The 22,489-nt window shown below is 38.4% G+C and overlaps 1 protein-coding gene across 3 annotated transcripts; it reads left to right on the top strand.

Moving 5' to 3' along the window:
- Positions 1 to 737: 737 nt before the first annotated feature.
- On the top strand, positions 738 to 20,777 carry LOC106083711 (transcription factor mef2A). Of its 3 annotated transcripts, none has more exons than XM_013246917.2 (3): positions 738 to 859; positions 15,671 to 17,107; positions 19,007 to 20,777. In XM_013246917.2, exons 2-3 carry the CDS (start codon positions 15,703 to 15,705, stop codon positions 20,431 to 20,433), a joined length of 2,832 nt encoding a protein of 943 aa, XP_013102371.2. In that variant the 5' UTR covers positions 738 to 859; positions 15,671 to 15,702; the 3' UTR covers positions 20,434 to 20,777. The 3 variants fall into 3 exon arrangements, with proteins under 3 accessions (XP_013102371.2, XP_013102372.2, XP_013102373.2); XM_013246918.2 differs by having other exon boundaries at positions 738 to 928; XM_013246919.2 differs by lacking the exon at positions 738 to 859 and adding an exon at positions 15,580 to 15,600.
- The last annotated feature ends 1,712 nt before the right edge of the window (positions 20,778 to 22,489 follow it).

Genomic DNA, 22,489 nt, shown 5'->3' with positions numbered 1-22,489 from the left:
CGATTTGGCTGAAATTTTGCACAACGTGTTTCGTTATGACTTCCAACTACTGTGTTGAGTATGGTTGAAATCGGTCCATAACCTGATATAGCTGCCATGATATATAAAACGATCTGAGATCTTGACTTCTTGAGCCTCTAGAGGGCGCCAGTAATATCCGATTTGGCTGAAATTTTGTACAACGCCTACTTCCAGGACCTTCAACATACGTGTCAAATATAGTCTGACTCGGTCAATAGCTTTATACCGCTCCCATATAAGCCGATCACCCTATTGAGCCCCTAAAGCACGCAATTCTACTTCGAATTGGCTGAAAAAAATAACCTAATGATGACTCCAATTTTGCTTTAGCAATAGTTAATCCAACAAACCACTGTCCAACGTAACAACAAAAGAACAGAGTGCTACCAAGTTTTTATAACCTCAGCGTGTAAATCTCTGCTAACCAACTTGGATCAGAGAAAGCTAACAAGAAAATGCGAAAATGGCTAAAATAAACACAAAAACAAAATTCAATGCTAAAGAGAGCAAACAAAAAACCATAACAAACTATTCCAGAGAGTGGCGACCGTCTGCCGGAATCACCACAAATTGGGTGTGTAGTCAGACAGAAGCCGGTCATACAGATAGATACTCCAACAACATAATTGGCCGAACGTAAGTGTAGATTGGGAGAGATAGATGGTGATGGCAATGGCAATGGCGATGACGATGATTGTTTGCAAGCACAACCAACCAGTCTGGCTAGCCAGGCATGAGCAGCAGCTCATGGGAGACTCTGTCAACAAATTTCAAAATTCAGTCTATACGAATTTTGCAAACGCTTAACATCGACGCCGGCGAGAAATATAAAAGCTAAGTGAGTTAAAAAAACGAACGACGGCAAAAAAATTCAGTACCCACCACAAAGAGGCAAACATATGACGTAGTGAGTTAGGAACCAAATTCTTGACCTCTAAGTGCGAAAAAATAAAATTGTTTTGATGGTATGGTTGTTTACATAAATAAAATTGCAGTGCCGGTTCATAAGTTCGAAAGTGAAATGTATGAGAGGCTGGAAAAATGTTGGGATAAAGTCCATATGGGCGCTAATAACAAATGTGAACAAATAATAATAGGTTCATGCAAATAATTAATTGTCTCTCAGTGTCCGGTTGAATGAATGGCACGCCATGGCGTTTCAATGACATCAACAGTGAAATGTGGATTATCTTCAGCAGAAATGTTCCAAGTTATCGAATTTCATTTATATCTGCCTTAGTTAATATAACACAATTCATCTCTTAATTGCTGGAAATGACATCAACCAAACCAAATTAAAAAAAAAAAAATTTTACTAAAAATAGCAAAAAAAAAACCAATCTGTCCAATATTCCTAAAGGAGCAAAAAAAAATTCCAAAAAAACCATTTTAAGTATGGCGGATTGCGTTGAACCCACAAATATGTTGCAAACCTACATTTGTTGAATATTTTATTCAGATAAAACGCAAATTATTATTATTATTTTTTTTTTTGCTAAACTGGCTCTTGGCTAATATCAGACTGTGTATTCTTTGAAAGAAGAATATAAACATTTTGTGTAGCTTAGATAGCGCCATTAGAGATAAAATACTAAAGACAAGAGTAGAGTCGGTAGGAGGTGACTACATTGTATGCTACACTATTTAAAGAATTCATACACCACAAAATGTGAATTAAAAATTTCCAAAAGTTTTGAAAATATTTTTTTATTAAGAAAATTTAATGATTAAAATGTACTCATAATTCATGTTTTCTAATAAAACAATATATTTTAAATAGGCTGCAGATATTTAAGAACATCTTCCAGAGTTATCCTTGCCTCAAATCGAACAACAAAAATCGTATTAAGCTAGACCGGGCCGAAATTTGTATGCCCACCATTATGGTTATATATCCTATTTATATTAAGTAGAAATCAGAAGAAGACCACAGTAGCGTAGAGGTTACCATGTCCATCTATGACGCCTGACGCCTGGATTCGAACCCTGCGAGAAAACATCACCATTTTTTTGCGGTGGTTATCCCCTCCTAGTGCTGACAATATTTTCGAGGTGCTATGCCACGTTAAAAATTCTCCTCAAAGAGAGGTCGCACTGTGTCACGCCGTTCGGACTCGTGCCCCCTTATCATTTAGCTTAAAATTGAATCGGACAGCACTCAGAGATATGTGAAAGTTTGCCCCTGTTCATTAATGGAATGTTCTTGGGCAAATTTCCATAGAAATCAGAAGGGAACTACGGGTGGTCGGTATGTATACATCTACTTGAAATAAAAGTCAGATTTTTAATCCTTCGAAAGCACGCTAACTTTCGAAGGAGTAAAGCTAGGCGCTTGAACTTTTGTACAAATACTTTTTATTTGGGTAGATCGGTTGGGAAAGTAAATGGGCCAAATCGGTCCATGTTTTGATATAGCTGTCATATAAACCGATCTCGGGTTTTGACTTCTTAAGCCTCTAGAGGGCGCAATTAACGTCCGATTAAAATGAAATTTTGCACGTGATGTTTTGGTATCACTTGCAAAAACTGTGCTAAGTGTGTTCGTAACTTGATATAGAGCTGCCATATAAACCGATCTTGGGTCTTGACTTCTTCAGCTTTTAGAGGGCATAATTCTTATCCCATTTGGATGTAATTTTGCACGTGGTACTTCGGTATCACTTCGAACTACTGTGCTAAGTATAATTCAAATCGGATTATAACCTGGTATATCTGCCATATTAACTGATCTTGGATTTTAAACCAACAACCATAAAAACCAATCTCCCGATTTTGCTTCTTGAGCCCCTACAAAGCGCAATTCGTATCCAGATGGACTGAAATATTACCCAATGACTTCTTCATTGCTCAGCATTCAACTAATTAATGGTGCGAATCGGACTATAACTTGATATAGCTCCAATAGCATAACAGTTCTTATTAATTATATTTTGTTTGCCTTAAAAGAGATACCGCGCAAAGAACTCGACTAATGCGGTCGATGTTGGAGGGTACATAAGATTCGGCCCGGCCGAACTTAGCACGCTCTTACTTGTTGTACCCTCCACCATATGATGGGGGTATACAAATTTCATCATTCTGTTTGTAACTCCTCGAAATATTCCTCTGAGACCCCATAAAGTGTATATATTCTTGATCGTCATGTCATTTTGAGTCGATCTAGTCCTGTCCGTCTGTCTGTCCAAAAGCACTCTAACTTCCGATGGAATAAAGCTAGCCGCTTGAAATTTTTTACGAAAACTTCATATTAGTGTAGGTCGGTTGGGATTGTTAATGGGTCATATCGGCCCATGTTTTGATATAGCTGCCATGTAAACCGATTTTGGATCTTGATTTCTTCAGTCTCAAGAGGGCGCAATTCGCACCCGATTTGGCTTATATTTTGCATGAGGTGTTTTGTTATGACTTCCAACAACTATGCTAAGTATGATTCAAATCGGTCCATAAACTGGTATACCTGTCATATAAACCGATCTGGGATCTTGACTTCTTGAGACTGTAGAGGTCGCAATTATTATCCGCTTATGACGACTTCTCTCATGACTTTTAGCATACATGTCAATTATAGTCTGAATCGGTCTATAGCCTGATACAGCTCCCATATAAACCGATCTCCCTATTTTACTTCTTGAGCGCCTAAAGGGCGCAATTTTCATTAGAATTTCCTGAAATTTTACACAACGACTCCTACTATGGTCATTCAGCTCAATTATGGTCCGAAACGGACAATAACTTGATATTTAAGCTCCAATATCATAGCAAATCTTTTATTTTATCATATGTTTGCCTAAAAAGAGATAACGGGAAAAGAACTCGACAAATGCGATCCATGGTGAAGGGTAAATAAGATTCGGCCCGGCCGAACATAGTACGCTTTTACTTGTTAATTATAAACAAATCACAAATCGCAATTCCTACTCAATCATCTTGAATTAAGAAGAGGAAAGGGTGCCCCGATAGCGTGCTTGGATTACCAGTCCAGGGGTCGCGGTTCGATTCCCGCCGGAAGCTTTGATCTATCGCTACTGTGGTATCACAATGGACCTAAAAAATTGTCTAAGTGAGTCTGTAAAGGACCTAACCTAAGATAAAAAATGCTTCTTCAGATTAAGTTATCGCCCGATTTTTATAATCAATCTTCACAATATTTGGCATATGAGACTCTCTTATAACATTTAACTCTGTAATTGAATAATATAAAAATAGCTTCACATTAAGATATAACATAGCAAGCGCATTTATCATTCATCTTCATAAAATCTTTTACAAATTTTCTTTTCTTAGTTCTACTAACTATGCTGCATTTGGTGAAAATCGGTCAAGGTTCAGATATAGTAACCATTTAAACGTATGTGTTGCTTAGTTTTCATTTGGGAAGCTAGAGAAAACTCATTTTGCTACTGATTTTCTTAAAATGTTGTGCAATGTTTACATCAATAGCTACTTGTCAGCCAACAAAATCGGGTCAACATCGCTTCAGACTTAGATTTAGTATATCCCATATTCATATGTATTGCTCTATTTTCCTTTATGAAACATAAGACATTTGTCAACAGATTGTTCTGAAATTTTGTACAATGTATTCTTCTATGATTAGAGATATACCTTCCTAATATTGTAGAAATTTGTTAAGATATAGTCCAAGCCTCTATATACATGATTTCCATACACACTGTTGCTTCATTGTTCTATAGGATATCAAAAAGTCGAATTTGCCCAACTTTAGGTCTTCCTAAAATTTTTCTCTATAAGAGATTGGTAACTGTGTACGATGCTTTTTGAATAAAAATAAATGTTGACTTTACGGCGTACTCGAATGCTTTTTCTATCATATCTCAAAATTCCTGAACAGATAAGGCTGTTTCAACTTCATTTGATTCCATAAACAAATTGAGTGATGATATGCGACTGGTTATCTTACGGTCGTACATTCTCTACCATTTTTGCTGTATCTATATGGTTTGGATCATCTAATAAATCATCTAATTTTCGCTGAAAGCTTTCAGGGAAAAATTTAATGTCTTCTGCTACGGTTATGCATTGCAACACGCAACGGTTTGTGGGTGCTACCAAAGAATTCATTTGGCTATGATGTCAAAGCTAAGCCCTTAACTCTTGTAAGTTAATAGAACCAATGACCTAATTCTGTGCAGAAATTAATTTTGCAGCAACCGCCAGACTTTTCTATAGAAATGAAACTAAATATATTAATTTTTACCTAATTATGGGTATTAAAATGTATCGGTCAAAGTTTCAAACCCTATTTTTATTTATTATATACTTTTTTTTTGATGATAACAAAAAACGTTCAACTACTATCGCCAATAGTAGATTTAGATTAGAGAGAAAATCAACAATTGTTTTTTTTTCTAAAATATCGGTGCAATTCAAAGTCAGATTTACTTTTGGTTTTGCTTTGTTATGGCTAATGTTTGCTAATATGGTTATCTAACGCTCTGTTTGGTTTTTGCCCAGCAAACAAATTTTTTCAACCGTTTTGTTTCAATAATAAAACCGATTTTGATTCCTCGAAGTTTGCAAGGGGAGGTTGCAAAACATTTCTTTAAAAAAAAGAATGTTGCAAAATAAGTCATTATGCCTAATTTTACTGCACTCAAGGACAAATGGGTACACAAATTGCAGATGGCCTTTGAAATTTATGATAAGTGCTGTTTACCATACATATTTAATTTTTTTTATACTGATTATCATGAAATTCTAAAACGATTTGACGATGTCAATGTATCTATCCGCCCGCCAGTGTGTCCTTCTGTTGTACGCTTCACAACCTTCAAAAATGGGAATATTGAATATTACAAGTTAAGTTCTTGGGCCAAATCGGACATTATTAAGATATAGCTGTCATATAGACCGACCTGCCGATTTAAGGTCTTAAGCCCATAACAGCCGCATTTGTTTCCAATTTCGCTGAAATTTAGAACAGTAAGCTTGACTAGGCCCCTCGCTATTTAAACCGAATATAGTCCATATCGCACCATATTTAGATATAGCTACCAAATAGATTGATCTAGTTATTCAGGGTCTTAAGACCATAGCAAATACAGAGGCAAACTTGGGGATAACCACCGCTGAAAAATTTTCAGATGTTCCTGCCAGGATTCGAACCCAGGTGTTCAGCGTCATAGCCGTACATGCTAGCCTCTGCGCTACGGTGGTCTCCGACCTTGAGACCATAGCAGACGCATTTATTACCTGGTTTCGTAGAAATTTAGAACAGTGAGTTGCACTAAGCCTCTCGCATTCTAAACGGAATATACTCCACATTGGATATAGCTGGCATATATATCGATCGGCCGCTTAAAGTCCATTACAGCCGCATTTATTTTCTGATTTCGCGGAAATTGGACTGGGATCCTTGATAACCGAACTGAATATACTCCATATTAGGCCTTATTTAGATATAGCTGACATATAGACCGATCTACTGATTAAACGTCTGAAGCCCATAAGAGGCTCATTAATAAGCCAATTTCGCTGAAATTTGGAACATTTTGTTGTTTTAGATCCCAAGACATTCTTATCAATCATGGTCCAGATCAAATAGTATTTAGATATAGCTGTCATATAGACCGATCTATCGATTTAGGATCTTGAGACGCATTTATCACACAATTTCGACGCCATTTTAAATTGGCAGTAGTACTTTGTCAATTTTGCCAAATATGATTTAAGTCGGACCACATTTGAATATAGTTACCACATGTACCGATTTTTGGTTAACCGTATAACCAGATTTCGCTTAAATTTTGTGCAGTTAGTCGTATGAGTTGACATGCCTGCCAATTACGGTGAATATCGGACAAAGTTGCTGTATGGACCGATCTTTCGATTTAGGGTCTTAATCATATTAAAAGCAATTTCGATGAAATTTGGCACAGTAAGTTTTGAAAGACATCTACTTATTCCTGTCAAATTTAGTCCAGATCGGACCATAATTGGACATAGCTGCCATATAGATTGATCTCCCGATTTAGAGTTTTAAGCCCATAAAAGCAGAATTTTTAATCCACTTTCGATGAAATTTGGCACAGTGAGTTTTGGTGACCCATTCCTGTTGGATGTGGACCAGATCATTTCGCATTTCGATGGAATTTGGCACAGAGTTCTATTTAAACTCACTGTGCCAACGAATTTCATCGAAATCGAATGAAAAATGAATAATTAATTGCCTTAAGACCTTAAGTCGGGAGATCGGCCGGTTATCAGCTATGGCAGCTATATCTAAATTTGGTCCGATCTGGACCATATTTCACAGGAATGGGTAGAGGTTGACCAGAACTTACTGTGGATAAAAAATGCTCCTTTTATAGACTCAATACTCTATATCGAGAAATTTGTCTGTATGACAACTGCATATATCCAAATATGGTTCCATCTATACAAATAAACAAAAATATGTAGAGATCTACAAAAAATTAACTGTGCCAAATTTCATCGAAATCGTATGAAAAATGTCCCTCCTATGAGCTTAACACTCTATATCGAGAGATCGGTCTACATAGCAGCTATATCCAATTATGGTCCTATTTGGATCACATCCCACTGGAATGGAGAGAAGTCTACCAAAACTCACTGTGCAATTACATCGAAATCCGATGAAAAATGCTCCAGCTCTCTATATAGGCAAATCTGTCTACATTGCAACTATATCCAAATATGGTCCGATCTGGATCATAATTGTCGGGAATGGGTATGGGCCTTCCAAAACTCATTGTATCACATTTCATCGAAATTGGATAATAAATAGATCTTTTATGGCGAACTGTGGCCGCGACCATCCTTCTTCAGTATGCCGAGCTCACTCAGCCTAAGCGTGACCCTGGCTGCATATCCTGCATCGCCTCCAGGCCTGCCTGCGGGGCGGATCTCAGCGCCCCTGTGATCCGGACGCAGGCCAGTCTCTGGACCTTCTTGAACTCCTTCGCACGCAGTACTGGTCTCACGATAGCCATCAATAAATCCAATAAATCATCTTGGGAGTCACCCCCCACTTCCTACCGAGCATCCTCCTGCAGGAGTAAAAGCGCACAGTACCTTACGGCTGTTTTCGAATCGAGGATTATGCCTAGGTACTTCGCCTCCTTCGACAGCCGCAGGGTGGCCCCGTCCTAGGACGGGAGCCTGAACTCCGGTATCTTATATCTACGCGTAAAGAGCACCAGCTCCGTCTTTCTTGGGTTGGTCCTCAACCCATTTCTGGTAGCCCATCGCGACAACTTCCTCAGTGACCCTTCCATGATCTCGCTGATTAAGCGATATGGATCTCGGTGGTGCCGTCCCTACCGAGATCCATCAGTATTTCATTAATTACGAGGTTCCACATCATCGGCGAGAACATCTCTACTTGGGTCGTGGCTCTGGTCACCCGCCTTCTGACCACACAATTTCCCAAGTTTGCATTAATTATCCATAAAGCATATTATTTGTCCATTGGGAGATTAAGGGGTGAATTCCCGTGCGGTCCAGTGAGGCCACTATCGCCCCAATCTCCACATTATTGAATGCCCCCTCAATATCCAACAAGGCCGCCAAAGTGTAATCCTTCTGTCGGAGAGACGCCTCGACCTCTTTTATATAGGAGCTACATCAGATTTTGAACCAATTCGAAATCAAATCGGGAGATCGGTTTATATGGCAGCTATGTCATAGCATGGACCGATTTGAGGCATTTATAATTCCAACCAACCAGCACTGATAAGAAGTATTTGTGCAATATATCAAGCACCTAGCTTAACTCCTTCGAAAAATAGCAAGTTTTTGTCAGAATAACAGACAGAAGTACGGAAGGACAGACGTACGGACGGACGGTCAGGGTTAAATAGACTAAGAACGTCAAGAAAAACAAGAATAGATATACTTTGTTTGGCCTCAGTCCATTATTTCTATGTGTTACAAACGAAATGACGATGTGAGTATACCTCCATCATATGATGAAGGGTATAAGACAGAGATGGCCTGTCAGAAACAGTGACGTATATGACATACATTTCCGACGTATATTACATACGTCGAAAACGTCGTAAACCTAGCCAAAAAACTAGGTTTCTGACAGAAAAAAAAATTCGAACGAAAATATGTCGAATTTTTGATCTGATTAACTAAAAATTTTGGCATAAGTAATTTTTTCCTCCTGGAGACGAACAATATTGAAATTGGAAAAAATCGGTTCAGAATTAGAAAAAGCTACCGTAGGTTTACACGATTTTTACCAATATTGTTATAAAATGAATGACATCTGAGGTAGTGTCAAGTGAAATGGTAGATGGCGTGTTAAGTATGCTAATGTGAGGTAATGTCAAGTGAAATGGAAGATGGCGTGTTAAGTATTTTATTGAATAAGTAATGTTATTTTTAAGTATTGTTATTGAATAACATAATTAACACTCCATGTACCATTTCACTTGACACTTCCTCAGTTGTCATGCATTTTTAACATATGTCGTTTACAACAGCTTTCAAAAAGCAAATTAAAACGGGAGAAGCAAATAATTTTGCAAAAGGATACAAAATAATTGCAATTTCTAAATATAATTGATGAAAACTAATAATTTATTGATTTTTTGCTTCACAAAAAAGTCAAATAAATTGACTTGAAATTTGCGTATATTTCCAATTTATTGTGTGAAAAATGTAAATGCAAAAATTAAAAAAAAACTTAATATTTCTTTTATTGCGAAATTTTTTTTACATATAAACTCTTCTATATACAACAAATAAGTGACAATAATATTTGTTAAAAATCAAACTTTTACACTGAGTTATTAAGGTTTATGACGTTTGCGACTTTTTCTACGTTTTATACAAGTATACGACGTTTTCGACTTTTACAACTTTTTGACAGTCGGAAACCTAAAAAATCGTCTTACGGACCATCTCTGGTATAAGAATTAACATTCACATTTTTGCAAAATTTTATGTATATTTTTTGACATGATCATTGACATCGTATATAAATATTTTTGTTATACCAAAAATAAAAACAAAACTATTTTCAAAATAAAGCCTTTACACAAGAGACAGGCAATTTTTTATCAATGCGGCACATGTTTCTCATAAAAAGCATGCCTAAATTGATAACATTTAAAAAAATGTTTAGTCTCTGAATAGCATGCATTCAATTAAAATTCAAATATTAATTTACAATATCTCAATGTATGTACGAAGGCGTATAGCGAATAACAATATTTCGCAATATGGGCCAAAGAGTATGCTGATGCCCTACAACTCTTGAAGCAAACAAATTCCACTTGTTCATATCCATAACAATTGAATCATCAAAATTCCATGCATATGCTCAACATAAAGTGGCCTGGTTCTTTTCAGCACGATAAGAGATAACTCAGAAGCAATATTTTTTTTTTCAATTTTTCTAAGTCCATATATTCTCCCCTTTCAACTTAACTAATATTTAGTATACTAAAATTAATTTTTCATTCCTTATATATATATTGAGAATGTCTCTCAAAACAAAACGAAAGTCAAATTTTTTGTATGGACCATTCTATTTTAAAAACAAATTCAAAACCAAAACAAAAAAGTTTTTTTTTTTTTTTGAGTTTTGGCCCATTTTTGAAAACCATCAATGCATGCCTGTTTTTGAGAACATTTTTTCCACTGGGCATTTGTGTCACATTTAACCAAATAATGGTTTATACGTCTAACTAAAACAAGAATATAGAATACAGATGCACAGTGTTTTGAATGGACACAAAGTAATAAGTGGCATTGATTTTAAACGGAAGAAATTTCGTATTTCACAATCATGAATCGTACGACTACTTTAGACGGAAGCTATCAGACTCACTTAGACGTTTTCGTCCGTTGTAATACCAGAGGAACTAAAGATGGAATGGGCCTTCTAGTTCCTACCGTTGAACCATCCAGGTCGCTTTAAAAAGCCCAGTAACTTACGTATGTTCACATCCGCTAAATCAGAAATGAGAACCTCAAAGAAATAAGAAACTACAATAAAGTGACCTTCTGACTGCTACTGCGGTACACACACAGAAGGTGTTCCAAAGTTTCTTCTTCTTCGATGTCCTCACAGCTTCTGCAAAAGTCCTTGCTGGCAACTTTCAGTGTGTGAGCATGTTTTTTATACCCTACACCACTACTGTGGTACAGGGTATTATAGCTTAGGGAATTAGTTTGTAACATCCAAAAGGAAGACAGATAGACCCATTGATAAGCATACCGATCGACTCAGAATCACTTTCTGATTCGATTTAGCTATGTCCGTCTGTCTGTCCGTCTGATCGCAATTTTCAACCGATCGTCTTCAAATTTGGTACAGACATATTTTTCGGCCTAGAGACGAAGCCTATTGTAATTGGAAAAGATCGATTCAGAACCCTCTATATAGCCGACTACGTCGTGAAGGCCTGTTTCAGTGGATTTGTCTTTACTATATGCATGCTGCTGCCGCGACAGGCGATCTCCAGGGATCTTTGCCCTTAGATATGTTTCTATCAACCTCTCAAGAGTCTTCAGCATAAAGGATGATACACTAATGGGACGAACAAATCTTTCGCCTTCGTGTGGTAAGGTTTTCCTGCTTTCGGGATGAAAATGACCTTCCTGTCCCACTATCCCACTGATATATATGACATTCTGATACAAGCAGAGTATATCTCCCCAAACCAAGGAACCAGTCTATTAGACACTGCTTGTAATTCAACCGGTGATACATCTTCAGGGCCTGGCGACTTAAAGGAGTCGAACTTCTTATCGCCCAAAGGATTTTCGGCTCAAACACAATTTCCCTAATAACTTCTGACGAATGCACACCAGTGACAACCTCTTCTGGCGCCACGTTGTCCGTTGTAGAATTTTCCGGGAAATGTGTATCAACGAGTAGTTCTAGTGTTTCCTCACTACACATTGTTCATACATTCTCTGACTTCTGAATATACCCCACCGTAATAGATCACGAGCACAGAATCTTTCTTAGTCTAGAGGCCTCCAATGTATCCTCCAAGGAGCTGCAGAATTCTACCCAGAATTTGTTCTGAGCCTTTCTCAGCTAGCTCTTGTATTTTCTTAGCTCAGCCTTACAGATGTCCCAATCGTGTGGTTCTCTTTTGGCTTTTGCTCTGTTGAAGAGTTTTCTGCAGTCCTTCCTTAGACCAATAAGCTCTGGGGTCCACCATAGCGGTCGCTGTTTACCCCCTGGCTCCGCATTAGAACATGCTGACACAAGCGAGTCATTCAGGACCTTTGCGATCCGCTTGACTCCTATGTCTATATCCTCCGTAGTTTCCACTACCTTTTGTCGTATAGAAGGGATAGACGTGCAGGATTTATGCCGAAATTTATCCCAATCCGCCTTTCATCTGTTTAGCCGAGGGACCACATTTGTGAGGTCCCATGCCATGTAAAACTTTTCTCCAGAGAGGTGTCGCACTGCGGCACGCCGTTCGGACTCGGCTATAAAAAGGAGGCGCCTTATCATTGAGCTTAAACTTTAATCGGACTGCACTCATTGATATGTGCGAAGTTTGCCCCTGTTTCTTAGTGGAATGTTCATGGGCAAAATTTGCAAAAATTCCAGTCTAGAAAAGTTGTCACTTTTACTAGGTGGCTTAAAACTAAATCCGCTGGCAGTTGCATATAAACATAACAAAAAATCAACTTTCAAGTTATAGCATTCTTGTGATACAGGTGTGAAATTTATAGCTTAAACAAAATTTGTATCAAATAGGTATATATTTTTTATTGTATTTGGTCATCGTAAAAGAAATTGAAGCCTAATCTATGGTAAGCAATTTAAACATTTAATGAATCACCTATTTATATGTTATGAATATTCAAATGCCTATATCTCGCATACTTCATGAATTCTATTTGGAGCAAAAAATTCACTCATTTAGTCTGTCATATTAATAAATTCTAATTAACGAATAATTTCCATTAAAATTGAATATATTATCACTAAACATTGTGAAACGTGTCACAAATATTTTAAATCATTAACTACAGATATATGTTTCCACAAACCCGTATTTATACCCTACACCGCAACTGTGGTACAGAGAATTATAACTTTGTGCATTTGTTTTCAACACTAAGAAGGAGAAGAGCTAAACCCATTGATTGGGTTGGATGAAGCATACGACGACCGGAGACAAGCAGTATTTGTACTAAACTCTGACCGTCTCGCAGACCTGAACAAGTCTGAAGTTGTATCCTACAAATTCAACAAACTGAAACTGAAAGTGTATAGAAGCGGTGCGGTGGGGTTGCGAAATCAGGAGATAACTCAGCAGGTGTTGCTGAACACTTTCATGAGGAGTTATCGACCAAATCTCTAAAGTCTGGCGTGGTACAGGGGACTGAAAACCCCCCTGGAAAGATCAAAGCAAGAGGGTAAGGCATCGAGACGCCACCCGACAATCCCTGTGTTTGAGGGTCATCCGGTTAGTTTGAGCTTAAGTTGTGCGCCAGCGGGGAAGGACGGAACACAAAAAGTACTTCGACAGCAGCAGCTAGTGATGCATCTATGAAAGCATCCTCCACTCCGCAAGATTCCAGTGTCCTGAAGAAGAGTGGTTCCAATGCTATTTCGACTGCCCCTAGATGCGTAAGGAAACTCATCATGACAAGATCGAACGAATCTTTTAAGGATAAGCTCTTGGCGGACTCAGAAGATAAGGCTAATGCAACAGAGGTGGAAATTCTGATGCCTGACAGAAAAATCCCCAACATTACAAAACCGCTTCAGCAGCACTAAAAGTTCTTCTGATGGCAGGAGGATATAAACGTGATTCTTATCGAGGAACCATGGGTTTGCGGAGGAATGGTTTGTGGACTAAGAATTCCTGGGTTTAAACTACTCATGGGTACGGGAAATGGGAGATACAGAGCCTGTTTTCATGCTTTGTAAGGCTTGCTAAACACTATCCAACAAGAATTTTGAAAATCGGATCGCAAATAAAGATTTGGCCGCCTGAATAATTTTTCGAAATACCGAGGTAACCAAGTTTCGGGACCTGCCAAATGACGCCCGAATTACAGCAGGCTTGTGATATTTAGATCTACAAATATGAGGAACACCTCAAGCAGGTGTTCTGTCTCTATATTCTTGTCTATGGAAGAAAGAGGTGCAAAAATGGTCGCATATGCTGATAATGTGGCAATCGCGGTTAGCGAAATAATTCAGGAAGCGCTCTTCCGTCTTTGTGTCCATTCTGACAGGTCACTGTTTGATCGGAAAACATGCTAACAGGCTGAAGGTTGCTAGTAAGCTGTGGCAATGTTGAGGAAGAAGAGCCTTAAGAACATCTCCTATGTGTGTGTCTCCCGCACTGTCAGTCAAAAGGAGTTCCATTTTGGGTTCTCATTTCTTAAATAACTTGTCTGATTTAGCAAATGTGAATATTCGCAACGGTGAGAACTAGAAGGTATCTTCCTTTTCCTGTTTCTGTGATATCACAATGGACGAAAACGTCTAAGTGAGTCTGATTACAGACTGCCACTTAAATCTAACCTAACCTGAACTTGAATAGGTTATTTTTTGGAGCTAGCCTAAAGATCGAAGTTATCGATAAATATTGCTGTTAGGTTAGTTTAGGTTTAAGTGGCAGTCTACCATCACACTCACTTAGATGTTTTCATCCATTGTGATACCACAGGAACAGAAGAAGGAAGATGCCTTCTAGTTCCTGCCGTTGAACCACCCAGATCGCTTTAAAAAGCCCGATAACTTGCGAATGTTCACATCCGCTAAATCAGACAGGTTCTCAAAGAAATGAGAACCTAAAGTGGAACTCCTTCTGACTACTAGTGTGGGACACACGCACACAGAAGGTGTTCTATTGACTCTTCTTCTTCGATGTCCTTACAGCTGATACAAAAGTCGTTGTCAGCATGTTTTCCTATAGGACAGTGGCCGTCATGACGGACACAATGACTGAGACGTCCGTTCTAGCCAATGACAGCAAAGCGGTAGACCTCCTCTAGTTTAGATTAGGCCACATAGTTTTGGAATGCTCACTGCACCCTCTTTATGACCATCTATCATTTGTTGTTCTTCGGGCCTGGTCCTGAAAAAAACTGGAAAAAATTCCAGTTTCCCTAGAATGTGTAAGGTAAGGTAGCTAGTCCTGGTCTCTCTACAACCTAACATAACCCGTTTCGTTTGTTAGTCCGATTTGAAATTTTTAAATGTTTAAGCATTCGTGTCATATAAAAAAAAAACAATGAACAGCGGGAGTCTGGTTTTTTCAAAGTCAATATATCCTTTGTTAGAATAATTATTGCCAAATTTCACAATAAATAACGAAAAAAATTAATCATTAATAAATATTCCAAAAAAAAAAAAACACAATTCCCTTTGTGGCCTTCATGCATATATCCACCTTACGTCAGTGATTCAAGAACAGGCATTAAGAATTCAAAAATTTTGTTTTTCTAAAATGTGCATATACAAATAATTACGCATTTGGTTGGTTCTGGTTTGCGAATGTTTTTCAAAATATCATTGATGTGTAAGCATCCCAATTAGTAATAATTTGGTTCAACTGGGCAATGATTACGGATATCTAAAGTTTATGAAAACATGTATGGATCTTTAAAACATTTTATTTCATCATTTATTTATTTAACTTATTCTTTAATTCTTCAATTTTAGATCAGCTGCATTTAGCATCCTGACCTTTCAAAATGGGCAGAAATAAAATGTATTTTCTGCTTTTGGCCTTGGCCATTTTTATGGCCAGTATGGATGCAGTAGCTGAGGCCAAACTTGGAAAATCACGCAAATCAAGCTATAAATCACCCTCAAGCGGTAGAAGCAGTAGCAGCCGCGGAAGCAGTCATAGTCATAGCAGCAGTCATAGTAGCAGTCATAGCAGCAGTCATGGCAGCAGTCATGGCAGCAGTCATGGCAGCAGTCATGGTAGCAGCAGTCATGGCAGCAGCAGTCATGGTAGTAGCAGTCATGGCAGCAGCAGTCATAGCAGCGGTTCAAAAGGCGGTGGTCTTTTCGGAGGACTTTTTGGTGGAGGTTCAAAGAAAACGAGTACTGCGGAACACCATAAACCTGTGGAACACCATAAACCTGTGGAACACCACAAACCTGTAGAACACCACAAACCTGTAGAACACAATACACCTGTCGACCATCACTCATCTCATCACAAACCTCATGAACCCTCGGCACCTCCATTACCTAGTGGTCATCACAACTCGGAAATACAAAAAACCCATGTAAATGATCACCACCAATCGCCTGGTAGTCATCATAAGCCCTATGAACCTTCAGCTCCTCCATTGCCGAATGGTCATCACAACTCGGAAATACAAAAAACCCATGTAAATGATCACCACCAATTGCCTGGTAGTCATCATAAGCCCTATGAACCTTCAGCTCCTCCATTGCCGAATGGTCATCAAAACTCGGAAATACAAAAAACACATCTAAATGATCACCACCAAACGCCTGGTAGTCATCATAAGCCCTATGAACCTTCAGCTCCTCCATTGCCGAACAATCATCTTCAACAACCTGGCCATCATCAGCAGCCAGGACATCAACAACCTGGTCGCTACGAACCCTCTGCTCCTCCCCTGCCAAACGATCATCACAACCCAATCAATAAAGTTAACCAGAATCAAATTTCATCTGGACATACACCAGGCCATTATCCTCCTTCTGGTCAACACAATCCCTCCGCCCCGTATCCTCCTCAAAATACTCATCCAAACATGCATCAAGTTCCTCCACCTCACAATGTACATGCTAGTTATCCTCAACAAAACTCACATCCCAACTTTCATCAAGGACCACCTCCTAACTTCCATCAAGGACCACCACCTAACTTCCATCAAGGACCGCCACCAAACAATGGCCACGCCAGTTATCCCCAACAAACTTATCACCCCAGTTACCCTCAACAAACTTATCACCCCAGTTATCCCCAACAAACTTTCCATCCCACTTATCATCAAGGAGCACCGCCACAAATAATACATCATAACTATGTGCAAACTCCACATGTACCCACCGTTGTAGTGCAACAACCCGTTGTGTATGAGAAGAGGCGATTCGGTGACGATCTTGCCATGTGTAAGTAGCTCAATTTTACCAAATTCTACGAACTTAATCAAATAAGATAGGTAAAAAAGTTGGGTTAAAGTCTAAATGAACTAGACTTGGCTCACTTAGACGGTTTTATCTATTGTGATACCACAGCAACAGGAAAAGAAAGATGCCTTCTAGTTCATACCGTTGAACCATCCAAATCGTTTTAAAAAGCCCAACAATTTTCGAATATTCACTTCACCTCTAAATCAGACAAGTTCTGAACGAAATGAGAATATAGGGTGGAACTCCTTCTGACTGCCAGTGCGGGACATACACATAGCAGATGTTCTATAATATCTTCTTCCACGACATCCTCTCTGCATCGGGGAAAGTCGTTACCAGCAACCTGCAATCTGTAGGCATGTTTTCCGATCCCATAGTGACATGCCATCACGTCTGTTCTAGCCAGCCTTGAAGTCTACATTAGATCACATAGTTTTGTTCACAACCCCCCTTTGTTGCAAGAGTTGCTTTTCTTGCCATTTTCACATAGGGCACACTGATTCCATAACACGATCCGCGCCTAACAGCGATCTTATATTGTCCATCTTGTCGACCGTCTTGTTCTCCGCCACCTCTTGAGGACCCGGGACGCAGCAGAGCCTGACAGCCTTGCCTTTGGTTCGAAGCAGCTCCATATAGACCAATCTCTCGATTTAAGGTCTTGGGCCCATAAAAGGCGAATTTATTGTCCGATGTCGCCGAAATTTGGGACAGTAAGTTGTGTTAAACCTAACATTCGACATCCCTCTTTAATTTGGCCCAGATAGGTTCAGATTTGGATACAGCTGCCATATAGACCGAGCTCTCGATTTAATGCCCATAAAAGGCGCATTTATTGACGCAGTGACTTATGTTAGGCTCTTCAATATCCGTGTCGTATACGGTTCAGATCGGTCTATATTTGGATATGGCTACCAAAAAGACCAATATTTTGTTCTACAAAATTGAGCAATGACTTGTACTTATTATACCATTCAATATCCTTGTCGAATTTTGTCCAAATCTGATCATATTTCGATAAAGCTGCTATAGGGCATAAAATTTGAATTTTTCACCGGATTATGACGAAAAGTCGTTTACATATATACCCGAGGTGGTGGGTATCCAAAGTTCGGCCCGGCCGAACTTAACGCCATTTTACTTGTTTTTGAGCGATTGACAAATTGTGTGGGATACAACCCGAACAAATTTTTTTGACGGTCAAATATTCATGAAATATTGAATGTAAGCAGGTCCCCCTAATGCCCAAGGTTGTATCAATGTCACGATAGGTCACAAGACGCACAACAATGATGATTTTTGATTATTTTTGGAACAACTGATTTTGGACGACCTTCACGAAATTCATCTTGGAGTGAACTTCGACCACAGTTGAATTCACCATACCATTGATAAACATTGGTCCTTGCTGAAGCTTCATCGCCGATAATTGAATTATGCTCATCTATGTACTATTTTAGAGTTAATCCACGTCCAAAGTTGTAAAATCGTGAGTTTTGTTTAGGGCAGCCATTCTTGACTGGCTACTATTACATCATCAGTACTTATCGACAGACAGAGTTTAGTTCTAAAGCTTACAGAAGGGTAATTTTTTATTCGATTTTCAAAAATATAAGCAGCTGGGTTTTATTCACTGTTGAATTATAACCAGAAATACTTAACATTTATTTCCGACCCGATTTTCATTTGCTCTTATGTCAAAATCAGCTGATCTTATAAAAGAAAACCCGATATTTGAGTCACTCGAGTCACTCACGTGAGTGACACAAAGTTAGAGGGACAGGCAGTTCAACTAAAAAGCTTTGCTTGACATCACTAAAAATTTTGGTTTTCCTCTGTTACAATTTTGATGAAATTCTACAATTTTTACCTTTTCAGATATGCTGCTTCACCGCCACCATCATCACAGACATCACACCCATGTCCACAATCACTACCACAACGATGATATTAATGCCAATAACAGGAACAGCAATAGCGATGCAAACAATTCCAAGACCTCTGTAATTGTAATTAATAATGGAGTTCCACAAGTAAATCCACAAGTTTATCCCATCGACCAACTTGATTGCAAGCAAGAAAGAACCAACGGAATAGACAAAGAGATTTGTTACACTAAAACTGCCGTAAATGCCATAGCTCCACCAAATGCCAACGATATGGTTTGTTCCAAATCACAAGTTAGTCAACCTGATCCTAACAACAGTGCCAATACAATTATCGTAGAAAAAGAGGTTTGTCAATTGAAAAATACAAATGCCTCTATGGTTGCACCACCACCACCTGGGCAATATCCACCAGGACCACCGAATCCACCACAGCTTCAATATCCTCAGGGACAGTTACCCCCTGCACTCTATAATGCTCCTTTAGCACAAAACTCTCTTGAATCTAATCCAGTTCCACAAATTCCAACTGGGCCTCCCATAATACCCAATGGTGAAATTGTTTGCTTTAAAGTCAAACTGAATGAAACAGACCCCAAGAGCATCGACAACACCACCACAATAGAAGTTGAGAAGGAAGTTTGCTATCCAGCTTCGTTTTTGAATCAACCAGATGGGAAATTTCCAGAAGGTGATGTGGAATGCAATAAAATGAATGTCACCGAACCAGATCCTCAAAATGCCACCAGCACCATACAGGTGTTAAAAGAAGTTTGTTTACCAGTCTCCAGCTTGACAGCAAGTCCACCCAGCAATGAAATCGTTTGTAATACCATGAAAATAAACCAAACGGATCCTAACGATAGCACCAAGCTTTTAGAGGTAGACCAGGAGTTGTGCTATCCAGCTGACTTCTTAAGGCAGTTTCCACCGGGACAATTTCCAACAAGTAATGTGGACTGCTACAGAATGAACATCACTCAAACCGATCCACAAAATGCCACAAATCTCATACAGGTAGAAAAGAATGTTTGTTACCCAGCCGCCATACCAGCACCTGAGCAATATCAACCTAGTCAAGCGGCTCCACCTAATCAGTCCCAGCCTGGGCAAAATTATTCTCCTAACCAATACGCTCCCACCAATCAGCAATATCAACCTGGCCAATTGGATCCTGCACAAAATTATTCTCCAAATCAATATAATCCCACCAATCAGTATCCACCAAATGGCCAATATCCTTATCCTAATCAATATCCAGCATACGACAAGTATCCAAATAATCAATACTCTCCCACCCAGTATCCTCAGATTAATCAGGCAACACAGGAAAAGAATTCCGCTTTCGATTTTAAGCGAAATTTTAGTGGCCTTAGCCTCATACCTACCATAGCCGCATTGTTATTTGCTTTCAATTAGAATTTCTGATAATTACTCGAATCTGGTATCAAATGTATGTTAGAATCACTTAAGATATATAACACATATATATTTATATACTCTTATATGCATATACTCATACATGCATGCATATATTTCCTCCGTAGGAGTTTATATAACAACACTTAATTGTGATAAGTTCTCAGGTATATTTGAAACATTTTACCTAAATTTTATTTTTTTTTTCTAATTTTCTTATTGTTCAAAATTTTTTAAAAACATTCACATTAAATCATTAAAATTGTTGGAGCCAGGATTATCTGGTTCTGTTAACATTTAAAATTTGCATTTTAAGAAAATAAAGAACACAGTTGACTTTTATTTTATTTTTTGTTTTGAAGCAAACCGAGATATTTCAACATTTGTTCAAAAGAGATATTGACCGAGAATTTGGCAGAGATTCCGCTTTTGCCAAAAATTAGCTCAGTCTCAAAAACATGCAGAAATAAGATGCAGGAAGAGCTCTGGCAACATTGCACAGTGTATCCATATCGAAAAAATATAGCAAATATAATTTTTATTGCATAAAAATACCTTACAATACTGCACTATGGGCGAAAATTTGCAACAAAAATTATTTACAATCAAATTAGATTTTCAAAATTTTATAAATTGGTGTTTTTTAACAAAAAATTTTGCAAATGATTTTGGACAAAATTGGTTCAGATATAGATATGCTCCTACATACGAGGTTTGCCTTTAATATTTCGGGATTGGAAAACCCTTATGTTGCAATCTGTCAACTGACAGCTCTATCGTAAAGCTTGACATTTTTAAGGTTATACATACTCAGAAATTTTTGACATACGAGCGCTATTTGTGTTGTTTACAGTAACTGTAGAGATTCATCACGCCAACAAAATGGAATTAAATCGTGAATATTTTCGTGCGATTATTTTTTACAACTTTCGACGTGGATTAACTCTACAATAGTACATCGATGAACTTAATTCAATTATTGGCGATGAAGCTTCATTAAGGACCAATGTTTATTTATGGTATGGTGATTTCAACCGAGGTCGTAGATTACTCCAAGATGAACCCATAGCAGCTCTATCGAAATATGAACCGATTTGGACCAAATTCGACACGGATATTGAGTGGTATAATAAGTGCAAATCATTGTTCATTTTTGTAGGACTAAATGTTGGACTTTTTGGTAGTAGTATCCAAATATAGACCGATCTGAACCATATACGACACCGATGTAGAAAAGCCTTATATAAGTCAATGTGTGAAATTTGAGCGAAATCGGATTGTAAATGTATCTTTTATGGGGCCAAGACTTTAAATTGAGAGATCGGTCTATATGGTACCTATATCAAAATCTGAACCGATCTGGGCCAAATTGAAGAGGGCTGTCGAAGGGCCTAAGACAACTCACTGTCCGAAATATCGGCGAAATCGGACAATAAATGCCCCTTTTAGGGGCCCAAAACTTTAAATCGAAAGATCGCTCTATATGACAGCTATATCCAAATCTGGATCGATCTGGGCCAAATTGCAGAAAGTTGTTAAAGAGCCTAACGCAACTCACTGTCCCAAATTTCGGAGAAATCGGACAATGAATGCGCCTTTTAAGGGCCCAAAACCTTATATCGAGAGATCGGTCTATATGGCAGCTATATCCAAATCTGAACCGATCTAGTCCAAATTAAAGAAGGATATCGAGTGGCCTAACACTACTCACTGTTCCAAATTTCAGCAAAATCGGATAATAAATGTGGTTTTTATGGGCCTAAGGCCCTAAATCGGCGAATCGGTCTATATGGGGCCTAAATGAAGATATAGTCCGTTATAACCCATCCTCAAACTTAACCCGCTGATGGACAAAAAAAAAAGAATCTGTGCAAGTTTCAGCTCATTATCTCTATTTTTAAAGACTATAGCGTGATTTCAACAGACAGACGGACAGACGTCTTCGAATTTTAGGCTAATCAAGAATATATATACTTTATAGGGTCGGAAAGGCATCCAGTAAATACACTTCGGACCCAGTAAATACACTTCAATAGGACGTATAGTTCGAGCGGTA

The sequence above is a fragment of the Stomoxys calcitrans genome, chromosome 3, assembly GCF_963082655.1.
Source record: "Stomoxys calcitrans chromosome 3, idStoCalc2.1, whole genome shotgun sequence".
NCBI classification, from domain to species: Eukaryota; Metazoa; Arthropoda; class Insecta; order Diptera; family Muscidae; genus Stomoxys; species Stomoxys calcitrans.
This window is presented reverse-complemented; position numbering and strand designations above follow the sequence as displayed.

Coding starts and splice junctions, on each gene's coding strand:
- LOC106083711 (XM_013246917.2), top strand. CDS start 15,703: ATGGGCAGAAATAAAATGTATTTTCTGCTTTTGGCCTTGGCCATTTTT. Junction 17,108..19,006: donor CGGTGACGATCTTGCCATGT/GTAAGTAGCTCA, acceptor TTACCTTTTCAG/ATATGCTGCTTCACCGCCAC.